Source organism: Etheostoma cragini, chromosome 1 (assembly GCF_013103735.1).
Source record: "Etheostoma cragini isolate CJK2018 chromosome 1, CSU_Ecrag_1.0, whole genome shotgun sequence".
In the NCBI taxonomy this organism is placed as follows: Eukaryota; Metazoa; Chordata; class Actinopteri; order Perciformes; family Percidae; genus Etheostoma; species Etheostoma cragini.
This window is the reverse complement of record NC_048407.1, coordinates 9471420-9496945: the sequence shown is the minus strand read 5'-3', so window position 1 is coordinate 9496945 and position 25526 is coordinate 9471420. Positions and strand designations below refer to the sequence as shown.

At 40.1% G+C, this 25526-nt stretch overlaps 2 protein-coding genes across 3 annotated transcripts; one reads left to right on the top strand and one right to left on the bottom strand.

The window, feature by feature from the left end:
* Positions 1–2657: 2657 nt before the first annotated feature.
* On the top strand, positions 2658–5436 carry fshb (follicle stimulating hormone subunit beta). Its single transcript, XM_034872139.1, has 3 exons — positions 2658–2678; positions 3635–3818; positions 5215–5436. The coding sequence occupies exons 2-3, from the start codon at positions 3660–3662 to the stop codon at positions 5416–5418; spliced, it is 363 nt and encodes a 120-aa protein (XP_034728030.1). The 5' UTR covers positions 2658–2678; positions 3635–3659; the 3' UTR covers positions 5419–5436.
* An 8285-nt stretch (positions 5437–13721) lies between these two features.
* arl14ep (ADP-ribosylation factor-like 14 effector protein) lies at positions 13722–24447 on the bottom strand. 2 transcript variants are annotated; one of them, XM_034872043.1, is made up of 6 exons: positions 24235–24447; positions 21995–22190; positions 21763–21891; positions 20207–20349; positions 19475–19711; positions 16711–18503 (listed from the first exon to the last, which is right to left on the bottom strand). In XM_034872043.1, the coding sequence occupies exons 1-6, from the start codon at positions 24303–24305 to the stop codon at positions 16763–16765; spliced, it is 2517 nt and encodes an 838-aa protein (XP_034727934.1). In that variant the 5' UTR covers positions 24306–24447; the 3' UTR covers positions 16711–16762. The 2 variants fall into 2 exon arrangements, with proteins under 2 accessions (XP_034727943.1, XP_034727934.1); XM_034872052.1 differs by lacking the exons at positions 16711–18503; positions 19475–19711; positions 20207–20349 and adding exons at positions 13722–14139; positions 15338–15378.
* Positions 24448–25526: the final 1079 nt, after the last annotated feature.

The window sequence follows — 25526 nt, the reverse complement described above, 5'->3', positions numbered from 1 at the left end:
CAGATCGGGACGATTGCCAAGCCTCCAGTATTGCTAATTACTTCTTTGTTTTAAATCCGGGTTACAGCCCTTATTCATACATTTTTAAGAGCACAGCAAGTATTATATGATCAAAATACATTTAATGGGCAAAGTAACATGGACATACCAATAACATAAATAAATCCATCCATGTGGAATAAGATTCAATTTAAACAGAGAAAACTGAAGAGAGTGAAGAATCATCGTCAGTCGATGCGCATAAACACACCTACCACCTACATCCACACACACAGAAACACCCAGCACCGTCCCCAAACAAAACTCTTGTCCTTGGCAGCGCTGTGGAGGCGTTTGTTTAGACCTGACGGAAGGAGGGTGAAAACGTGAGTGTGGGATGATGCAGTGTGTTCAAGGCCTCTGTCAGTGTTTTTTTTTTTTTTTTTTTTTTTTTTGCATGCGACAGAATGATTTTTTTTTCTCGGTTTCTGTCAGCGACTGTGATCCCAGACTCATACAGTAGCATATGGAGGAGGCGAGGCTATGCAGCCAGGGGACCAAAGTTGTGCTTCAGTGGCTTTGTAGACGTTGTTATGGCAGTGTTTATGGTGTGATGATAAAAAAACGAGAGGATTCTGTTCCAGAGCTCAAAAACAATGACCCATGGCTCAAATCCGTGATGTCAGCAAGATGAACGGCTCAGAGCTGTTTTATGTGCGGCTTCATATAAAGCTTGTTTGAGCTTTTACCCCCAAATGAGCTTTTCATTTTATATTGTAGTGCTTCGAGTTATGAACCAGAAAATCATCTATCTTGGCCACCGAAACCTTCACCTCGTCCATCACTTCCAAATTGACTCCCAGTGGACATTGATGTGACATTTACGGGGCAGGCCCTACCGGCGTATTATGGCTGTGGGAAAGAGACATAAGATTCTCATGGGGACATCTTTTTCAATGTCTCCTTAGTTTTTGTTATCTTTAAACTCGCTGCAACACAAATTGGCTAATTTAAGGACCATAATATTGACATAACTTAAAAGTGAATAAGGTGTTTACGTTATTAGCACATCAATGGTTTTAGCTCCATCCTTAATAAATCCATTTTCAATGCACATGTGCTCATTTAAAGAGGAATTACCATCTGTTACACGGACTATCAGAAAATGACTAATGATGCGTTCTACTCTGAATACAAGATTAATCAACCCTGACCGGGGTTCATTAGAGGACAAAATGCATGCGAACGATGCATTTCAGCAAAAGGAAGTAGTGCCTTAGAGGACGAAGGTGACACTCTCTAAAGTCCTTGTTAGGTACATGTCGGTATGGCAGTTGGGCAGGATGCTGGGGAACCAGAGTCCCTGGTGGGTGCAAGGGCAGACGGAGCAGCAGTCAGATGAACCGTGGCTGCTGCCCAAGTACTTCCTGTCACTGCAGACTGTCCAGCTCGTGGTGCAGTGCTAACTTTTTACTGAATGCAGCAGATACATAATTTCTTAAAAACAGACCGTAGCAGGCTTGGAGGCTGATTCAGCTGTTTGAAACTACGTACATCTAGTCCAGGACTGGACTTAGGTACAGTTTTGAGGTACTTGTATTGAACTGGAGTAGTTCCATAGTATGTTACTTTGCAGATGACAAATAATTTGACCATCTTATAAAATCATTTCCATTGAACTAACATTAGCTACAATTTAATCAGCTACAACTATAAAATGCATATTGATCCAGTAATATTCTGTGTGTAAATATATATTACCCAGAAAGGTGGAGGGAAAGGACAACAGAACGTTGACACTCTGACACAGTGTTTGTCGATATAACAGTCAGTGATGAAATGTCTGTAAGCATTTTTCAACAAACAAAAAGCAAATTGGAATTATGCCATAATTACAAACAAAATAGCAGCTCTAGGTGTTTTAAATATTACATTTTCTTGGTCAATTCTTTTCATTCTCAAAACTCTTCAAATTTGTTGATTAACAGTCTTGCACAATCGGTTTCAACCAGTTATTACCAGCTTATTTTATGGGCATTTAGCAGGAAGAGAAATTGATAAAGCTTCTTTGATGACATGCAACATTATGTTTACCTCAAGAAAAGAGAACTTCAAATATGGATATGAACAATAAACCAAGAGAAACCACACACACATACACAACCATATATATATATATGTGTGTGTGTGTGTGTGTGTGTGTGTGTGTGTGTGTGTGTGTGTGTGTGTGTGTGTGTGTGTGCATGTATAAAAATCTGCCATTAATACCCTGGAAAAATAACAGAAACAAAGGAAGATGGAAGCATTGCAAATGGATATATTGATGCCCCTGTCAGGGTTTTCCACCTCACTGTGGGGGCAGATGTAATGTTTTATGTTTGTGGACCATCTAATCCTTTTACTCGTGTAATCTAAACAAGATGTCCGTCTGATACCGACTCGCTGCTCCTCATGTGAAGAAGGAAAGGCCTTGAGGCGTGGGCCATGCCCGAACTGTTGAGGGAAAGTCTAAACAGGTGGGAAAACTAGCACCGAGTCCAAGGTTGAATAGATTACAGCTTTATATATAGCTTTATGAGCAACACTATTTAAGTAACCGAGAGGACCGCCACAGGTTGACAGCTGTAACAGATGTTGAGAGAGTAACAGAAGAAACAAGACTCTCGACTGAGGTTCAAAGCAACAACAGAGCTCCACAGGTGCGTATTCTGTTTAAGACTCATGCAAACGGATGATTCTGTTTATACTCATAGTAAGTTATGCACTTGTTGTGAACTTTTAACTTTGCTTTTCTGTGAAAATAATGCTATGAGCACCCCAAACAAAATTGGGGCTGCATCTAATGGTTATTTTCATTGTCAAATGATTATTTTAGTTCTTTGGTCTATAAATTATCTTAATTGTTTAGTCTATAAAATGACAGAAAATGGTGAAAAATGTTGATCAGGGTTTTTCAAAGCCGGTGATTTTACCTTTGTCTTGCTTTTTCAAAAACCTTTTAGTTTACATATTTAGTTCTCTCAGAGAAGCATGTTTCAACTTTTCTTCCATTAAAAATGACTCAAACTGATTAATTGACTGTCAAGATAGTTGGTGATTACTTCCATGGTTGACAACCAATTGATTAATGAAGTATTCCCCGAAGCTCTCAATAGTGTTCTTTTTAACCTGCTTTTAATCTTGTTTTACTCTGTAGCACTTTGGGATTGGTTAAAAAGGGTGCTACAAGTAAAATGTATTATTATTATTTTATTATTACCATATGATTTTTCTGCATGGCTATAAAAGAATAATTTACGTGAACCATCATTTTAAGTTCTGGGATGTATTCTACAGAGTGAATAAAAATCTGGAGATGAAGAAAATAACTTGTATTGAGAGAGGCACTCCTAAAAGAATTGGGTTTCCTCTCATTCTAGATTATATTCTACTACAGTACATACATATTACTACTACTACTGTAATAGTAGATTCACAAACTGACTTAAACAAGGATTTGAAAAGCCTAGCTGCTCCAGATGGTGCTAGACTTTAACCAGAGATGACTTTATGTTGTCCATGTAACTGCAAAGGTGTTTCAAGTAGATTCAAATTTGAGGATACATTGACCTGGATCGATGTATCTGACGTGAGATCCGATTCCGTCTTGTGGCAGGCATCTGTGGTGCACCCGGCAGAGGATGCAGCTGGTTGTCATGGCAACAGTGCTGGCACTGGTGGGGGCTGAGCCGGCTTGCAGACTCGGGTGTCATCTGACCGAGGTCCGCATCCCCGTGGAGAGCTGTGGCATCACCGAGTGGATCAACACCACCATGTGTTTAGGACACTGTTACCACGAGGTAATGGATAATGGAAGAGCACAGCATTAGTATTAACTAATGAGACATGTTCAAAGGTCATACACCCTGCTAAGCATTGCGAATCATTATATGACTGATCAACACATGCATATTATAGGACATGTAATGTCCATATCATAAAATCATGCTTACATGTAATTCTCCCATTCCAACGCATAAAGATGTTAAGCTCAACTCTGCTCCAGTGTATAAAGCTGTCACAATCTGAACATTATATTGGTGTTCGGAAACATTATTGATTATTTTCTATGTTAGATAAGCTTAAGGGCGTGTGTACATGTATATATGTTTTATTGATTTAACCTCTGTTCAGCTTAATACAACTTCATCACAGATTCCACTATTCCACACAGAGACAATAATGTGATTACAGAACAAAAAGTGACAGGTCAGCAAACGTTTAATTTTAAATCAGTAATTGGATGACCGTATGACCAATTATTTAAAATGACATGCTTTAAAATAACGTTCAATCTCAACTGAACAACATGAAAAATACTTTTTGTAAAAACAAAACAAGTGTACTAAGTTATCTGGATAACGTTATTGTGATCTAACTGTAAAACCATGTTTTACTCTGTGAAGCTGCTCCTTGAAAGAGTTTCCAACATTACTGACGTAAACAAAGCGTTAACAGCATCCAAAATTCTCAATGACCTTTTACACTTAGCTGTGATGAAATATTTTTAAATCTCTCCATCAATTACAGATTATTGTCCCACTGTGTTCTAACTTTTAGTGGTTAGACAGACCCTTTGGTCTCCATTGGAATCATGCTTTGCCAGGGCGGACTGGGACAATTCGGGCCCGGCAATCCCGTCCCAATTTCAGACGGAACATATTTGCTTTATAATGCAAAACCCAGGCATGCATGGCAATTTGGCAACAGCAGGCATGAGGCACACTTACAGGCTTTCATTATGAGATAATACACTCAATTCATAAAATCTTCAAATTAACTACCATGTCACCATTTTAGAATGGAAATCAACACATATGTAAAACACATTATTAGAGGCAAGGTTTTATTTTGAAAAGTAAAAGCCAGACGGCACCAGACAGGAGGCTCCGGGCTGCAGACGTACGGTCTTGCATATTTTTGTCAAACTGTGTGAACCGCCAGTGTTTCCGCGTATTTTTCTTTTCTCCATCGGCCTAAATTGGCCCAAGAGTGCATCCGGCACTTGTGGCATTCACCAAATTGCCAGTCCGCTATAATGCTTTGTCTCTTTATCTGTTTGTACTATTTACATGTGTCAGCAGTTTACAATAATCCGATACTTCTTGTTATGGTCATGTTATCACCTATTCATTTTAGGGACTTGTATTTACTTGCATGTGTTTATTTACTGTCCTCTGTTGGTGTTGTTGACAGGATTCACCCTACATCAGCTCAACTGGCAGGGAAAAACAGACTGTCTGTAACGGGGACTGGTCGTATGAGGTGATGTACATTGAAGGATGTCCAGTGGGGGTCAGGTACCCTGTGGCCAGAAATTGCAAGTGTACCGAATGTAACCCGGAAAACGCTTACTGCGGGCATTTTCACGGACACGTATCCAGCTGTGTCTCAATCTAAAGAAACCTCTCGTCTGTCCTACATTTACTTATTATCTTTGTGTCACTTGACTTGGTACCAAAATAAACATGTATCAATACATTTCTTGTCTTTTTTCATAATTTGTCCTTTAAAGAGCAATGTGCAGGTTGGACACCCCTCTACAGCATAGTGTATATTAATGATAAAGTACTAGATTTTCTAAACTGGAGGAATACATAACTGCAATAAACAATATTTGGAGAGTAAAATGTGTAAAAAAATAACTTTACTGACGGGTAAACAATCGCTGACGGGAAGTGACGTTGCGCGAGGGAGTGTGGTCAAGTTCATGCTCAGATGGGGGGGAGAAGAGAAGGAAGGAAGGAAAGATGGATGGATGGATAGAGTGTTTGTTTTTATTTCGGCTCCCATGTGAACAGGTTAGAGCTGCCTGCCTGCGTGACACGCATGTTTGTAATGACAGCAGCCATTTTAAAAAGGTAAAGAAAAGCCAGATGAATGATAATCCACTAAAGGGAGGAATATGTTTCAGATCATATACAACTGGTGTTTAAGGAAATTATTGTTCAAGTTGATAAGATAGAGGTTTCAGAAACTTGCGTAGCTAAGATGATACAAATGGTTCCACAGGGCTAGCTCAAAATGGGCACCCTTTAATCAGATTTCTGCTTTAGGGTTTGTGTAAAATATCAATTTCTACGTATGTGTTTTTAAAAGACCTCCTCAGACAACATTAAGAATGAACTCAGTTATGAATTTAACCTGCACATTTCTCAGCTGTCTTTAATCCAAATCATCAATCACACATTTCAACCTAATCTCTTCTGTCGTTAATACATCCAACAATTTGTCAACACAGACGAAATGTCACAAGCCAGTGCAGAAGAAATTGTCTGTAGATGCAGCGAGACAGCAGAGTGACGTTAAAGTCATAAAGATCGACTGAGAGATTAAAGGTCCCACCAACAGTTTCCCTTTTCTGTCCTGACCAAAGTGACTGACCCCTAAAATTCAATAATTCTGCGGTCCAGGTTTTCATGCTGAGAATGGGAGGTCATCCCATAAGAAAAAGAGCAGGCCTCACCTCTTTTCTGACAGGTGGAAATGAAAATATAGAGTTTGCAGTATAGCAAAAGCTCCACAAAAGTGCCTGCTGATCAGTGGCTCTCTTCAGTTGGCCACACTAAATTTAGAAACTGCCCATTATGCATAATCTTGCATATTTGTTTCCGCACTTTTATTGCATATAGACCCTTACTGTAATGATGCTGCCACTGTTTAGTGTTTCTGCTCTAGTAAATGCTTGACATTTTGGGAAATATGCTTATTTGTTTTGAAGCCAAATGTTGGATGAGAGCGACTCTTGTGTCCATTAGATCCAAAGCTAAAGCCAGGAGATTGTTAGTGTAGCATAGCATAAAAGCTGGGAATGGGGAAATAGCTGTGGCTCCGCAGATAAAACCGCAACGTGTAGTTTTTACTCTTTGGTTTTTCTACACATTCAACAAATGAGATATGGCATGTAAACACTGAGCTTTAGAGGTGCAGTTATATGTGGATTTGTAGGTTTTTACCTTTGGAAAGAGTCCGTTTAGCGGCTTGTTTTTGGTCTTTATTCTATTCTAAGATACACGTCTCCGAGCTGTGGATTTATATTTAACAGACAAATATGAGAGTGGTATCAAACATTTTGTTTCTCAGTAATAAACAATTGTATTTTTCCCAAAATGACTACTGTTGTGCCTTTGTACAGTACTTTCTGTGTCTTCGCCATAGACTGTATCAAACTTTTTCACCTTCACACATCAGCCATTTTTCAAATATCGGCGCTCATTCGCAGTTTTTCAAACAAGAAATAATATGAGCGTTCAACAAGAATGGGAAATATTCTTTCACGTTGGACAAAAGTCAAACCACAGCATTAAAATCAGTGCATGTGTTTGTTCTGCAGAACTACTTTGTTTTAAATCTCAAACTGGGGAGTTTTGTCTTAAGAGTTAATAAACTAGAATCCACTGATGAGCATCTTTGCAGAGAAATGAGAGGACGATGATTATGTATCAGGGCCTATGCAGACTGTCGTCGTGTATTTTGGGACACTACCAGATCCCTAGTGAGATACCTGATGGATTGTGTGTAACTTTAGCTTCCGCTGTTGGTGTAAGCCGTGCTGCTGGAAGACACGCTTTTGTTCTAATAAACGGATATTATTCCGTCGTACACCGGAATATCATTGCTATATCTAGTAACATGAAACAGTGAAGAATATAACAGTTTCTATAACACAGTTTGGAAAAGTCTTGTTTTTAGTCAAAGGCAGGTGCAGCTTCTGAGTGTCCCGGTTGCGGGTGTAACATCTTATTAATCCTGAGACTTGGACAAACCTGAGGTCTCCTGCTAATGACAGAGAGCACGAGAAGCTGTTAATTACTACCTACAGTGCTGTGGTTTGGCAACGTATCAGCTTTACCCCAACATGATCTGCTTTAGTGTGGGAAGCATCACATTCAGTATAATGGGTTGTCAGCATTAGTGCGGCAAAGGAATTTCATAGAGAAAATGAAAAAAATCTTTCTATTAGGACTGTATTTGTAAGGCATAAAAGTGATGACTCAAGTAGGAGAAAGCTTGATGCACCTAATATGTGGACAGCTCCCCGATAATCTTTCATTAGACATCATCAGGGTTACCCTAACCCTAACTTTGGACAGCTCCCTCCAGAGCCAAAGAAGACATTCAATGTTTTCACAGGCAGAGTAGAATCAGAATCAGAATCAGAAATACTTTATTGATCTCCGAAGGGAATCTGTGTTCCAGTTGCATGACCCTCACCGTGCTCGCCGGCTTGTCCAGGTGGGCGTAGATGCGGTTGAGCAGGAAGATGACAGCGTCCTCAACTCCCAGTCGGGGCTGGTAGGCAAACTGGAGGGGGTCCAGGAGAGGTCAGACCATGGGCCGCGGCTGTTCCAGAACCAGTCTCTCCAGGGTCTTCATAATGTGGGAGGGCATCGCCACGGGTCTGTAGTCCTTGGACTCACTGGGACGTGGCGTCTTTGGCACAGGAATGAGGCAAGATGTCTTCCACAGCACAGGAACCCTTAGGAGACTAAGGCTCAGGTTGAAGACATGGTGAAGGACTCCACATAGCTGAGAGGCGCGGGCTTTGAGCACCCCAGAACGGATACCATCAGGGCCTGCAGCCTCTGGTCTTCTCACCTGGTCAGCTGTGAGGCACACAGAGGTTACAGGTGAGGTAGGGGGGAGGGGGAGTCAGGCTGGAGAGAGGTGTTAACCTGAGGGCTAGAGGAGGGGGGGAGTAGGGATCCCCCAGGAGGAGGGCGAGGGACAGTGAGGGGGGGAGGGGGGACTGGTGGGGTTGGAGGTGAGACAGCAGTTGTGTTAATGGGGGGATGGGCAGGAGTACTCCTTAGAGCGAGTAAACTAAAGTTATAATGGGCCAATTTCCCCTGTGTACTGTCCCAGACAGGAAATTAGAATAAAAACAACTCTATCTGTATTGTTTCTAGAAATGAGTGTTTGACATTGTTGCTGTAAAGTCTAATCTGGTGTGGCTTTAAATGTGTGCAACTGGAGAACACTGCATTCACAGTGAAGTGTATCAGATTTCAGCCAGCCAGTAGTGCAAGTGTCAAAGCCAAAGTTCCCTAATAAGTGAACCAATCAATGAAATGATTAATGATAGAACGTAATGGACAGAGTGATCAATGACAGAAAAAAACTAGTTGTAAAAGAAATAAAATGTGAGAAGTTTACAGAAAGCATTTGTCTGACAGCAGCATACTGCAGCAAGTTCAGGAAGAAGATAAATGAGAGAGGGAGCTGAAGTATTTCTTAGACAAACAAGTTTTCAGATTGTTGTGTGGAGGAAAAGGAGTTCAGACTAGATGGAGCGATGATCCACCCTGCAGGGGAAGCTTAGCTAAGCGGCTTGTAGACGAATACAAGCTGACATGAGATGGACTTTGGCCTTCAGGGTCCTGCTGTCTTAGCCTGTACTGCACCACAATGTCAACATTCAATACAAACACTCTGAGCTACACACCAGAGGGAGGGCAGGATCAATGCAGAGAAAGTGATATAGTTCCTCTCCAGAAATGCAAATAAAAGGCATTAGAAGAGCACAAACCTCCACCGGTGCTGAATAACCCTCCAAAGACATAATTTTTATCACTTACAGCTATGGTGTAATTAAATCAATTGAGTCAAAACCCAAAAGCTTAAACTGGAATATGGCAGTCTATCTCTGTGATCTCAGTCAGATCCATAGTTATGGCAAACAAAAGGCATTAATAGACTCCCATCAATCAAATCAACGGCAAATTCTAATTCATTGTTCTGTGGACATTATTGGCCAAATTCATTTTTTATTATTAGTTATTTGTTCCATTAATAATGTATATTAGGCTCAATAGTATGGGGGCACTGAAGCCCTTTACAAAAGTGAGGTTTTTGCAGTATGGAGACAAAGACAGCAAACTTCCATTTATTAAAACCTGTTTTTGTGATGTTTTTAGTGAGCTGACTGCACACCACTTTCCCCTACAAGACAACAATATCCTCAAAGTTCAAATTTGGCAGGGCCGTGCTTTTCAGCTCATGCTGCTAATGTTCCCTAAAAATAAGAAGATATGGAGAGAAATGACCACGGGCTGCATGACACTCGACCTACAGCCGAGCGCAAGGACAGCAGGATGTGTATAAATGAGACGTTACTGTCTGAGCAGATCGGCAACTCTTTCTTTAGCCCGTGTGATGAACTGCTGTGTCATGTTGCCTTTGGTCACTGTGTTGGAGGAAGTAAATTAGTTGGGTCATCTTGTGTGTCCAGTTTGTGATAAATGGGCAAAGAATTTCCTAATGGAACTAAATAATGAATTACAGTTTTAAAAAGATGACTCTACGGATCCATTCATTAATGTTTATACTTGTTAAAAGGCTTCCATATAACATCGCACCGATGCTTTCTATAAGACTCATAAACAAAGAGTATGCTGTCATTTTACAGTAGGAGGGATTACCTTCCCTTACAACACTACCTGACTGAACATTGGACAGATATACAGTAGTGGGACTAAAGCTTAAGCCCTGACATTTGAAATACTTGCTTGTTAGTTTTTCCCCATTCAAGAGAAAATCTTCTAATTAATTCCGGTAATTCACCTCAGTAGTATACATCTCTGTTGATTTAACTCAGTGGTACAGGGGAGACCAGGGATGGTTGTATCACTTTTTGACTCAGCTCCTATAACTTGAAGAATTTTTGTGGTAGAGCACTCAAATTTTGACACAAAGTACCCTCATTTGTCTACAACAAATAGCAATGTTATTAACCTCTCCAACTAAATCACAGAATGTATTATTTTCTGTCAAATGCAAGGAGTGCCATAGTTACAACCTGCCCCACTACCAGGGTATGTTGTAAGACAACCGGGGGTAAATTGTAACATTAAGATTGAAGAACTAAAAACTGAGACTACACCACAAAATATGCATCTATATAAGTTTATTGTGCATGTGCCAACACTAAAGCATCTTCCGGTGCTTCTCTAAGAACAAAAAGAACTCATCACTAATGCTAAAGGAAGAACAGTGTCAGTGGTATGGATTCTAACATTAGAAGAGCTTATTGAACAGATTCTGATAATGGTTACACATGAAAAGCAAAAAAAGTAAGCTATAACACCTAATAAAAAACATTAGGCCTACTTATTAAGGAATAACACAAACTATCTTTTATTAGAGAAGGACAAGCAACAAGAAAACAAAATTCAAGCATTTGTCTACTAATCATTTGCACAAACTAACCGTTGTTAGACAATCTTTTACAACGCTAGAATATGATGCATAAATATCTCTTTCACTCTGTTTCTCTTTCTCTCTCTCTCTCTCTCTCTCCTGGGCTAAAACATACATTTCCCAAGTCACATTAACTTCTACTGCTCGCTTTTGATGCAAAGTTTACAACTGTTTGTTTTTTGCAAATGACAAGTGACTCATTGAATGGTTTCATTTAAGAGCAGTAGTTCGTAAAATGTTGCATATATTATTAAGTCGGTCAGCTATTATGTGCCACGCTTTTTCTCACTTTATTTATTTATTTATCTTTGAGGTTGAAAAATAAAAACCTTACAATACAATAACCTGGTTGTAAGGTCTGTGTTCAGAATTGACCAATCACATTCAAACTCCTGTTTAATAGAAGTCATTACACACCTGACATCATTTAAAGGGACTCTGATTAATCCCTGAGAAAGTTCAGCTGTTCCAGGAGGATTTTCCTGACATCTTCCTAGTTGCATCTCAGAGTTAAAGCCATGAGAGCTTCCAAACCATCAGTGGAATCTCATTGTTGAAAGATATCAGTCAGGAGAAGGGTACAAAAGAATTTTCAAAGCATTAAATATAGCATGGAACACAGTGAAGACAGTCATCATCAAGTGGAGAAAATATGGCACAACGGAGACATCACCAAGAACTGGACGTCCTTCCAAAATTGATGAAAAGCTCAGGGAGGCTTCCAAGAATCCTACAGCAACATTACAGGAGCTGCAGGAATTTCTGGCAAGAACTGGCTGTGTGCTACATGTGACAACAATCACCCGTATTCTTCATATGAATGGGCTGTGGGGTAGAGTGGCAAGACGGAAGCCTTTACTTACAAAGAAAAACATCCAAGTCCGGCTGAAGTTGGCAAACAAAAACATCAAGGCTCCCAAAAAGCATGTGGGAAAATGTGTGTTATGGTCTGATGGAACCAAGGTTGAACTTTTTGGCTATGATTCCAAAAGATATGTTTGGCTCAAAAACAAGTGTGCATCACCCAAAAAACACCATACCCACAGTGAAGCATGGTGGTGGCAGCATCATGCATTGGGGCTTTTTCTTCAGCTGGAACCAGGGCCTTAGTCAGGGTGGAGGGAATTATGAAGAGTTCCAAATATCAGACAATTTTGGCTCAAAACCTTCTGGCTTATGTTAGAAAAATTAAGAAGTTCAACTTTCAGCATGACAACGACCCAAAGCACACATCCAAATCCACAAAAGCATGGCTTCACCAAAAGATTAATGTGTTGGAACGGCCCCGCCACAGCCCAGACCTGATCCAATGAACATCCGATGATCTTAAGAGGGCTGTGCATATATGTCCTCACAATATCACAGTTTTGGAGCACTTTTGCAAAGAAGAGGGGGCAAATATTGCCACGTCAAGATGTGCCGTGCTAATAGACTCTTACCCAAGAAGACTGAGTGCTGTAATAAAATCAAAAGGTGCTTCAACAAAATATTAGTTTAAGGGTGTGCGCACTTATGCAACCAGGTTATTGTACGTTTTAATTTTTCAACCTCGAAGATTTCACTTTGCTTTTCAATTGAATTGTTCACATCATAGGTTACATTAAAAGTGACAAAAGTTCTGACATAATTTACCTTTGTCTAATTTTTAAGATCACAAAAAAACAGGCAATTTAACAGGGGTGTGTAGACTTCTAATATCTATGTAAAGGCTACCACAATCTGACAAAGGCAATTCATGTTATGAATATTCTTAATTAAAAAACAATGCTAAAATCTACATTTATATGTAATTGTCATTATAAGCCATGGGCCTAAATAAACTCCTCCAGAATCTTCTACAGGATTGAAACAATCAGATAAGGACGTTCAAGTTCTTCCTGTTTGTAGTTCTGCCTGGGCCTGGCACCAGTTTTTTCTTTTTTTTTTTTTAATTATACAACATTTTTGGGTTAGGGTTAGCTGTGGGAATTTCTTTCCACAATAAACGTCATACATACAGATGCATTTTGAAGCTTGGACACTACAGAGTGATCAGAGATTCAAAACATTTTTTAATTCAATATGCAAATAAAACATCGTTGCTTATGAAGCCTCAAAAACCTTTTGTTACGTACAAGTCCAGATTAATATACTGTAAAACGTTTCCTTAAATGTTAGGTTTCTCCTCTCTGGAACTACAGGTAAAAACATGTGTACATATACATTTCTCTCATCCATATATGTCAGATGTTTCAATGGGTGTCCTGATTCCAATTGCATATTTCTGGTGTATTATGATTTCACATTATTTTTCACTACTTTAATAATCCAAATAGAACGGAAATGAAATATTAAACTACACATAATACAGCAACTCACTGGGACAAAGTGGAATTTGTCCCATTTCACCTGAGACAGTTGGACATTTAACAATCAGGTTAAGTGATTCCCACCTCTGCAGATGTTACAGTGCAGCCATTAAGAAAAATGTTTAACAGAGAATGGCAGGATAAATCATTAACTGGACCAATGATTATAAGAGCAACAACAAGCACATCCAACACAGGCAGATAAATAGCAGTGACCATTGTTGAAGAATCTATAAAAAAAAAAAAAAAAAAAGTTTTAAATTGGTCCGGCGGCCTGACTGGCAACCGAATTCAGAGAGAGGGCAAGTGTTTATTCCTAGAAGTCCCCTGACGAGTCGTTGCTAACTAAATAGCAAACTTGTTCCGGATGATCTCTCCACCCTCCACCTCCACCTGCTCGTAAAGCCACTTCCTGTCGCAGCGGCACTCGACGCCACACTTGCGCGAGCCGCAGTCGGGGCAGGGGTAGAAGCAGCCCATGCAGTCCACGTCCAGACAGTCACACATGTCCTTGTTGTTGGACAGCAGGCGGCCTTTGCTGTCGTACACTCTGCTCTTGGCTCCCACGGCCTGCCTGCAGGAACAAGATGAAGGACTGGCATTACTGAAACACTTTCCACTCAGTGGGTTTTCTTTCATTACTGTATCTGTTTTATTTACGTCCTACTCTAAAAAATTATTCCTCACATATGGCAAATATTCACAAACTTATATTTTTTGTCTTGACAGACACAATTCCGTCTCCAACGAAGCAATCCTGGAAGTAGAACCTCAAAAATATAGACAACCTGCCCATGGTATTATTTTTTTACAATTCCTTTAACAGATAGCTATTAGTTAGTAGACACCAGCTTACTGCACTAGCTACAAGTAGAAGCTTTTATTTGTTTATTATTTAGGAAAAGACATGACTTTTTGGAAGATGCCGAGGTCATGGAAGGACAGAGACGAGTAGATTGGGTTGCAGGGGTGGTTTTGAGGTTTCTATTTTATGTTTTGGCTACTTTTTCATAAATCCATTGTTACCTCTGAGAATTAAAGCTGAATACAGCTGCCTTCTACTCAGAGTGCTGCATTTTATTCCGTTCCATTAAAAGAAGGAGTCCGACTCTAATCCAATACATAACACTTTTGGCCAAGTATTGCGACTATGTCCTTGCGGTCCACTAGCCGTTGTTCTGTGTCTGCGCTGAAATGAAAGTCTTGGCTCTGTGTGGCTCTAGATGCATAAAGTGAACATTAAAGCTTCTGTGGGTGGAACATGTATACATGTGCCTCTTCAACAATGGATTTCTAAAGGGAATTGTTGCTGTTTTTTTAAGACAATGACATCCAAACCTTAAGTGGCGTTCAGGTTGGATCAGGTTTCCTGCTATTGATACGTATTGTACACATGGTGAAAATATCTCACACGCGGTCTGCGTTTACGTGTGTCAGACAAGAGAAACATCACAAGTTACGTCGTGAGCACAGATACGTCAGATATGAGCCGCCAACCAACCAAGCCTTGTTTTTCTGGGTGTATCTTTCGGTTTCACAAGAACGTCTGGTGATGGCCACAGTGCAAATTGATTCACATTTCTTTTGAGTGAACAAGCATCAGGCTTATCCGGGGATGGGCTACATCATGAAAAAGAGCTCGGTGTTTCCAAGGACACTCACTCACTTCTTTGAATATCAGAGATAAAGAGGTGAATATCTTAAAGAAATATGTGTAACATAATTTAGTAGAGTTACCGTAAGAAGAAAAACACACACACACACAGTCTCACCTGTCAGAAGGTTGTTTTCCTCCACGGCCTCCTCGTCCCCCCTGTAACAAAATAAATAAGTACATTTTATGCTTTGGTAAATTATCCCCCATTGGTTTAGGCGTTGGCAATAGTTAATCATAAGAAGAAAAGTGACAATTGTGGTTTGGTGCTCTTAACCTGGGAATATCCACCAATGACTGATCTTTTAGATTCATTTCTAGTCAATTAAGTTTATTCAGTTACTTTGCTGTTGCTGCTCTAGAAATATTTAGTTATATTTAAAATATAAATAAATCCTAAATAAATGCTAACCCTGTTCTAAACATTTTTTTTTTTAAATAATTAAAAGAAAGAAAACCATTCTTTAGAAATTCAAAAGAACCACTTAGAGTATTGATAAAGAACAAACTTGGTATTAGTAAATAAACTCACATGGCCGCTGATTGAATATAACCAAAGTGTAGTGAGGGGAAAAAAGTATTTGCCCACTGACAAAGAAATGCTATCAGTCTTTAATTTTAATGGTAGATTAATTTCAACAGTAAAATCCAAAAAACGCATGTCAAATGTTATAATTTGATTTTCATTTTAATGAGGGAAATACGTATTTGACCCTTCTGCAAAACGGGACTTAGTACTTGTTGGCAATCGCAGAGTTAGACGTTTCTTGTAGTTGGCCGTCAGGTTGGCAAACATCTCAGGAGGGATTTTGTCCCCCTCCTCTTTGCTGATCTTCTCCAAGTCCTTAAGGTTTCTAGGCTGACGTTTGGCAACTCCAACCTGGTTATTAAGGTCTGGAGACTGGCTAGGCAACTCCAGGACCTTAATGTGCTTCTTCTTGAGCCACTCTTTTGTTGCCTTGGCCGTGCGTTTTGGGTCATTGTCATGCTGGAATACCCTTCCACGACCCGTAATCAATGTCCTGGCTGAGGGAAGGAGGATCTCACCCAAGCTGTGACAGTACATGGCCCCGTCCACCGGCCCTTGATGCAGTGAAGTTGTTCTCACCAAGCTGTTTGGCAATGGTCTAGCCCATTCCAGACTTGTGTAAGTCTACAATCTTGTCCCTGACATCCTTGGAGAGTTCTTTGGTCTTGGCCATGGTGGAGAGTTTAGAATATGATTAATTGCTTCTGTGGACAGGTGTCTTTTATACAGTTAACACGCTTTAAAAGTTTTAACCTGCATAAAAGACACCTGGGAACCAGACATCTTTCTGACTGAGAGGGGGTCAAATACTTATCTACCCTCACTGTATAACCACATAACACAAGTTGAACATAATTATAACATATCACATGAGACAATTTGTCAATAAAAACAGTTTTATTGGGGACTCACTGTATCAACATCACCGCCTATACTATATATACACAAAACACACACACACACACACTTTATTACAGACCCAAGGCAGGCCTAGTGTTCTGATCAGGGGACTGTTTACAGTCCATTCTGTGTGTGCCAGATATTGAAACAGTCCCTCTGTACCTCAAAGCACAAGGGCACATTACACGACCCACAGCCGACTGGTGTTTTCTGTTGGCAGAGCACACAGTTCCTTCTGCCAGTGGTGCTTGCAGCCCGTCTAGGCACATTGAGTCCCTCTGCAAAGTAGTGTAGCTTGTGCGAACCTGTTTGGTAGGAGGGGAAAGGGAATTTCTTCTTGAAAGCTCGAGACTTTGACTTAGAGCCGAGGTCTGCAAGCTCCTCAACAAGGGCCTGCCGGAATTCCTTCTGGTTCATAGTAGGATCCCTGTAGCATTGTTGATAAAGAATGTGGGCATTCACCACAGCAATGTCCAGGATGTGGAAGAAAAAGGTCTGGTACCACTTCTTGGTCTTGTGGATGAGATTGTAATACCCAGTGTGAGCTTTAGACCGGAAAACCTTCCACATGTGCTGCTTATAGTCTTTGACAGCAACTGGAATGGGGACACCAGTCTGCACCCATGTCCCAGCTGTCCAAACTCTCCTCCTGACCAGATCACCATTGTAGGCCTTGTGGATGGTAGAACACACGACGACCTCTTGCTTGTCCATCCACTTCACAAAAAGCACTTCTTCGTCCCTGATCCACTGTAGGGTGCCCCGAGGAATACACCTGGGGAATTTGTGAGGAAACCCAACTCTCTTTGCATGAATGCCACATGCCCCAATCCCCTTTTTTAACAGGTTCTTGAAAAGTTGAGAACTGGTGTAGAATTTATCGACATAGAGATGATAACCTGTGCCCAGACATTTGAAGTCCATGAGGGACATCACCGACTTATAACTCAGTTTCTTCCCAGAGCCAGAAGACTTGCCCTCATGCACAAAAAAGTTCCATATGTAGCTACAATTAGAATCAGCTAATACAAGCAGCTTGTACCCCTGCTTGTTCCATGTTACATGCTGCTTGAAAGATAGCCTCGTCTGTGATGCTATCGTTCGTTCATTAATTGAAATGTGCTGATCGGGTTGGAAGTGGGACTTGCATGCTTTGACAATGTCAGTGTACAAGGGCTTTATGCTGCCAAGATGGTCGTATCCTGGCGTCCCCTTCTTAGCATCATTCTCCTCATCAGCTTTGATGTCACTTAAGTGCAGAGCCCTGTAGATGATGAAGAATTTTTTTCCTGAAATGACAGAGGAGGGGAATGGGAGAGAGAAGAGTCGGGATCTTTTCCAGTAGTCACCCAGCGCAGAACACCTTAACAAGCCCATGTAAATCACTACAGCAATGAAGGAGAACATGTCATTGATGGTGATGTCGTGCCAAGCTTCTGTTTTCCCGTCATGTTGCTTCGCACCATATGCATTGGTGTTTGCCAATAACGTCTTGAGCACAGCCTCTGAAAAAAAAAGTTGAAAGAATTGCAGTGGACTCTGAGCAACTCTGGTGCCCTGCTGTGGTCCAGGTGGTCTTACTGGCATGAAGACCAGTGGAACAGGTAAAACATCCGGGTCAGCCAAGGAATGCCACTGCTGGTCTGCTGTGTGGGGGACAGGGGGAGAACCAGAGGCTCCTCTTCTACCCCAAGCACCTCTGGCAGCATGGGAAGCTGACTGTCCAGCGGTGGGTGTGCTGGAAGCAGCCTCCACCAATCCACTGGGGGTAGTTAAAGGGTCAGCGGGGGAGGGAGTTGGGTGCTCGTCCGGTCGAGTGTCGGGCTCCCCATCCGAACCACTATCTTCATATGAGCTACAAAAAACAGTGAAATGCACAGTTGTTAGCAAAATATCCCCAATCGGTCGTTCAAAATGTCTTATCTCAAAAGTGTAATGTAATCAATACAAAATAAAATCATTTTATACAGTGAATTATTACACACAAAAAAGGGACAGATGAAGTTTCATTATGCACTTGTATTACACAAGTGCATAATAATAGACGATAAAAGGTTCTCTATCTCATGGATGAGGACTGGCGGGTTAAATCTGCCATCCTTCTTCCCTAAAAAGAGTACGCTAGGCAGGCTCACAACGGACAACCTCACGGGGCGGATGCAATGGAGACCGGTTCACCTCGGACATAAGCGGTGTCTGGACAGCAGCGGCACACAAGCAGCTCCAGGAAAGTGGTTGCATGTGTCCACAACAATGCATGCAGCCTCAAAGTTTATGTCCTTGATGGGTGAACTGGGACCCTGTTTACACGTACATGGTTATTTTGACAAACGGAGACATTTCCCTTCGTTTGTACCCTTAGGCACTGACGTCACTCACTTACGGCACCCTGCCATTCTCGCTCTAACTTACACTACTCTCGTAAGGGGGTTGCAGTAGAGCGCACTACCGCAGGAATTACTTGCTTTTCAACGGTGGTAACAAAAAAATCCATAACGTCTCAGCTCTAGCCGATTTAATTCAATACAATGCCAAACACTTTATTTGGAAAGAAAATATAACTGAACGTTGTAGAAATGTACTGGAGTAGAAAGTATAGATAACTGCTGCAAAAGGTAACAAAGGAAAAATGAAAAGTATGGACTATTGATTCTACTTAGGTAAAGTACAGTACTTTGTTCCATTCCCAGTGTCATGTGTTTGTGACAGTGTTGTGTCACTCTTATGTTGATACCTTCAAGTGTAACCCTTTATTTATGCTGGGGAGACGGACAACATGGCTTAACAAATCACAATAAAAAGTAAAAGATCACTCTAAATACTCACCCATCTAAAACGACACAGCCGTTGGCTAATATTTCTTCCGTTTCCGAATCATATTCACTGTCCCCACTGCCCGTCTCTGGTGAGGTTAGTTCCATATCCAAGTCACTGGAGGCGGGGCTACTGGCTGAGGAAGAGGAGCGTCGCCGCTTCTGCCTACTGGGTTCAGCAGGGAAGGGGGCTGGCTGCTTGGCTTCTTTAGTGCCGGGCTCCCAATCCGAATCACTCTCTTCATTTGATCTACAAAACACAACGTAATGCACAGCTGTTAGCAAATTATCCCGATCGTCATTCACAATTTATTATCTCAATCAAAAGGGTAATCTAAATACAAAGCAATATCTTTAGCATGGTAAACACTGTTATTAGTTAAATATTACATGCACAAAAGCAATTTCATATATGACGTCATAGTAAATATATATACATAAAGAGAAAATCTAACTAATGGGACTCAGGGGTAAATACAAATAAATAATTTCATTCCGAGACTGGTGCAACTACAATAGTATGTTTGTATCATTGTTCACCTGCTCAAATTGTGATAAGTATGGAAATTATGTCACCTATCAAATAAAGTCATGAATACAAGACAGCTTCTTTAACTTATTTGATTTTACTGGCCGCAGAGTAAGCTTATTCAATTCAATACAGTTTAATGGTCCCTGGGGGGCAATTTGATAAGAAGAAGGCAAACATTGATATAATAAGTAAAAGACCATTCTATATACTTACAGATCTAAAGCATCCTCTGTACTACCAGTAGAAAACATTTCTTCTCTTTCCGTATCATATTCAGTGTCCTCACTGTTGCTCTCTGATGAGTCTAGTTCCATATCCAAGTCCTCTTCTGTAGTACGCCGTATCTTCTGTGTGACCTTTGTGAAATATCCACAGAAATCAAATAATCCACTATCAAAGAGAAGTCCTGTTTTCGAAGGTGCACCTCTCCCCTCACCTCAGAATGCAATCTGATTGGCTGATTCACAAAGCATCTCAGTGAATTTTGGCGCGCATTTCATTGTGCTGTGTTAATAGAAAACTTTCAATTTTCTGAATGTTCTGTTTTATCCCGACGCTTTTTACATAATTTTATGATATTTAAAAGTTAAAATATCGCTCAGCGGTGTACAGTACTTTATAAGAAGGGATTTTGCACCGTGACGCATTGACATAGCCGGGCTCCAGGGCAACAAAACTACTTGTGCTATAAAACGTTGAAAAGGGAAATATTGGCTATGATTGCAAATGGCTGGCTTATAGATAGACAACACTTAACATAGTTTAACCTAATAACCAAATCTTTTTTTAAATATAGTATATTATTAGATTGTATATGTCCCCAGAGTCCGCTTGTGGTGACCGGTTAGGAATGCGCCTCACATCCCGTTGTGTGGTGTAATATTTGATGAAATGTAAGTGTTGTCTTTGATTCAAGAGGAGTCATGGTTTGGCCCCTCGTATACCATTAGTCTATCACCATGCATGTTTGATTTATTCAGCTAACTGGTGTTAGCACGCTTAGTTGATTCACAGGACACTAGGTTACTAGCTTTCGTCTGTAGCATACGTGCTAGCCAGACAGCTAGTTAGTTTCAGTGTGCTGTTGGCCAATCCAGGAAGACTGACCAGACTGACTGCTGAAACCAGCCACTATTTTGGAACGAGGAGGTAGTCGCAGCAAAGCCCGATGGGGTGGAAGTGAGTCGGGAGTGGCTGATAAGCTGAGACCAGAGTGGAGAGACGCAGCTCTCTGCTCCGCTCAAACTGTGCCTAGTCTAATTTGACGGTGCCACGGCACATTGCACCGAGAGAAAATAATGTGACCATTCTCCCCTTGTATCAGGTAATGTATGTGAAATATTAATACTTAATAATTATGGGGATATTAGATTTTTTTTTTAGTTTTTTTTTAACAACACAGCCCCAAACCTGTGTTCCATGCACATTCATAACTGGAATTTTAACTCTATGGTCTGGTATGAATCTGTGAGATAACCACTCTCCATTCATTTTAATATAAGAAATAGAAACAAAGTAAAATAAATACAAGTAGTCATTTGAAAAATACAATTTATTAATTATAAACCAATTTATTTATGTATCTAGGGTCACTCATTTGAAAACATGTATTGTCTCATTTATTTTTATTTCATACCCATAATTATATAATTACGCATTTATTTAATATTGAATCAAATGCCATTGCATGCCAAGTGCCCCCCCCCCCCTGTGGAACGTAACCCCAGACCTGCTACCCACAGTACAGACAACAGACAGAGAAAACTCACCCTCAATCCTCCTCTTTTTTCTCTGCGTAGACTGGCGCCCTCTTTCGCACGGTCTCTTTCTGCTTGCGTTCCCATTTGATTTGCAACATTTGTCTCCTTTGGTACCACACCTCTCTTACGCAGTTCAATCTGTGGAATGTCACCTCACAGTTAGTCACTTTATATAAAATACAACAGCGTGAGTTGTTCAGACTGAACACAAACTGTTACAGAAGAATAGTTTCAAGAATACCTTTGAGGAATCCTGCCCCTGGGTGAATATGGTGGGCACTGCATCCTCCCTCAGAAACTGTTTGCCATTGTAGTCCCTGAAGCAGTCGGTCCTAAAATGCTCTGAGCAGAGGCAGGTGTTGGCGGTTGGGATGAAGTTTTTCATCCCCAGGCTTTGTACCCATTTGCTGGCAAGTTGAGGTTTGCTGAGTGGGAACCTAATACACAGAAGAGAGAATAAATGTGTTCAAACTAGGCGGCACGAATTCAACATTCACCTCCGTAAACTGTGTATCATTAAAGTGGATAATAACAAACACATCTAAACACTAGTCTCGCAATAGCAATAATTTACCATTGTGGTTCCAAAATTGGACTTATTCCTTCATTGTGTATATATTACCCGCCTGCCTTGACTTTCCCTAGGTGCCTATTCTGAAACTGCACATGGCTATATTGCCAAAATGATAAAACATTTAGAAAACCCAACAAATGTTTTTTCATGAAGAGAGGGAGTTGCCAGATGTATCACCAATTAATGTTAGTGCTATCCTCTGGCAGGCAAATTAATGCATTTGCATAGTTGACGTATAAGCAATGAAGGGGACAAAAAAACTAATTTGCTCACTTGCATGCACTCATAATCACAACTGTGCGTGGTGCAAACAATTTGATTGTGTGAGTGGCTCACAGAAACCTTAGAGGTTTTGTTTTGGCATAACTTGTGATTGTATTTACCATTTATTTGCCCAAAATGAAAATGCCGAAATTGTTTACAATGTGTTTTATTTTTCAAAAAGGCAAATTGTTTCATGATGCAGGTTACGAGCTTCTCCCAAATAGCATCAGAAAGCTTAGCTGTTGCAAGATACACATAAAATTACATACACACTAAATATTTTATTTGCAAAATGCAGTTAAGTATATACCAAAAAAGACCTCAGCTCAGTTGTTCCACAGGCTACAGTGCTTTTGCTTAGCCATGGACTTCATCAGGTGACAGCAAGAAAATATTCTTTTCTAAAAAAGAAAGCATATATAACTATCCTATTTTACACTGCTACGGTGATAGTTTAAAGTAGTTGGATAAGCTATCTGAATGTGTATTGTTAGTGGGGGCTGGATATTGATCATGTCCTTGCTGCACTAAAGAGATGGAAATGTGCTATATAGAGGGAAACTTGGACACAGCCTCAGACAATCGGCACAAACAATAGGACACAGAATATCTTGGACGTATGCCTCTTAAGAGCCCGGCGGGTCTGGTGTTAAACACTGTACATTCTCTTATAACTAGGCAGTCATGGTAATCTACTTTACCAGATAGGGCATATACAAAGCATTTTAGTTGTCTTAAGATACCATGTGGCCAAGATACCCCACACGTATGTAAAATGTGTAGTATTTTCTCTATGTTGGAAACTTTGATGCAGTAACATTTCATCAAGACATCATGTCATCAGCAACCAATCGATTAAACGAGTTACTTCTTGTGTACTTCCAAAAGCTCTGCAAGTAGTTTAAGTCAGCACAATGTTGTGGAGATCTTTTTCTGTGTTGATTATTATTACCTAGCATTATTTTATTTCAGCTTACACTACCCTGTCATCACCAGACGTCTTATTTCTTTCTTTTTTTAGTCTATTCACACATGCAAATGTTTCAATTAATTGCACTTATATTTAATTGAAATGCACTTGAGTTGTCTTATGCTTGTACATTTTTACTATGGAGATAAATTGTTCGGCTATATTTGCCAGGTCTCTCTCGAAAAATAGTTTTTTTTATATCTCAATGAGACTAACCTGGTTAACCAAAGGTTGAATAAAAAAAACGTATAAATACGTTTTAAGATACAGTTCGACTGCCACGCCACGTCATTTTAAGACAAGTCTAGGTGGTAATAACGTTAAAATACAGCAGTAAACAGACCTGTAAATATGATGGTACTATTATTACATTTAAAAAGGCAATTGTTTGTAGCTAGTTTATAAAATAGATCACGCTAGCTCAGTGTTAGCTAACTAAGTTTTCAACCTAACAAACACGTTACTAGTAACGTTAACTTTACCAGAAAAGATACATTTCGAGGTAATTGTACGATATGCATGTTAAAATTATTGAGTTTTTTTTTCAAATATGGTTTTACCCACTTTAGGAGGATATGTCAGTAATGAAAAGTAAACGTTTCAAACTTAAGGTTGAAGCTAACGTAAAATGGCGCTAACGCTCAACCGGTGAAAACATAGCACAGAGCTCTACCTGTAGAATCGGATTTCCGACCCTTTGACAAACTTATTGTTGCATCCTGTTGCCGCACAAATAACGGGCATGGTGTCCTTTCGGTCCAAACGAAGAGAAAGTGCTTATTCCAACACGTACAGGGGAAAGAACCGACTAGCGGGTGGGTTTGTGATTGTTTTCTTCTGGCTTCTTCCTCGGCGGAGTTAAAATGTATATCCTGTTCTACTTCCTATCGCCCGCCCCCTAGCGGCGGCTCAGAGGATCACTCACATTTTCTACACTGAGAAAAGGAGGCGTAGATTTAGATGGTAGGTGCATAGATCTAGATCTTTTGGTTAAAATCTAAAAAGACCAAGGTAGGCCAACCACGTGCTGGGAAAGGAAACATTTGCAAATTGTTTTGCAAGTTTATCTTTGCAAATTAAAACTGAAATAAAAGTGGGCTGCTAGCATGCAGGCAAGTCTATTCACTCAGTGCTGGTCTAAAGTACAATTTTCATGCACTTAATTGTACTTTGTGTATTATTGTGTTTAAAGGGGCGCTAAAGGATGTTACACACTGAAAGCTGCGAAGATTCGTTAATTACTTGTTGGCTGTTAAATGAATCAGCATTTTAAAAAATGGTTTATTGAGCATTAACTTTAGAAGTTAGAAGTTTTAGAACTTTAGAAAAGCAGAAGTACAAGCCTATTTTATTTTTACTAACTCTACGCGCCAAAGTCAAAAGTCCATCTGTTAAAATCCTCCTCCACTATTTTGATAATTGATTAATCAGTTTGAGTAATTTTATATAAAAAAAAGAGTAAAGCTTGGATTTATTGTGTGTCTGTCTTTAATTAACTATACATGCTGGTTTTACCGTAAAGTGTCTTTGAGTACCATGTAGGCAGCGTAGGTATATGTTATATATGAGATAACATAGACACAGGCTATTTACTGCTAACTAACATGTTAGTTAACGTTAGTAATTAAACCTAAACAGCTAATATAAGTTAAAACTGTTTGCAAGCTTACCCTGTACAGGGATTTGTCGACAAACAACAGCAAGTCGTGTTTCTTTAGAAATAAAAAATTCACAAATAGTCTTTAAACGCTTCAGATGTAAAGTTATTTGCTGTCAAAGTGGCTTCAAAATGAACGGCAGTCAATGGAATGCTAACGGCGGGTGATAGCATTGTAACATTAAAATGGCGCCCTAGGAGCTACGCTTAAATGTAAATGTGCTGTATTTATATAGCGCTTTTCTAGTCTTAACAACTACTCAAAGTGCTTTTTACATCACACAGGAAACATTCACCATTCACTGTGG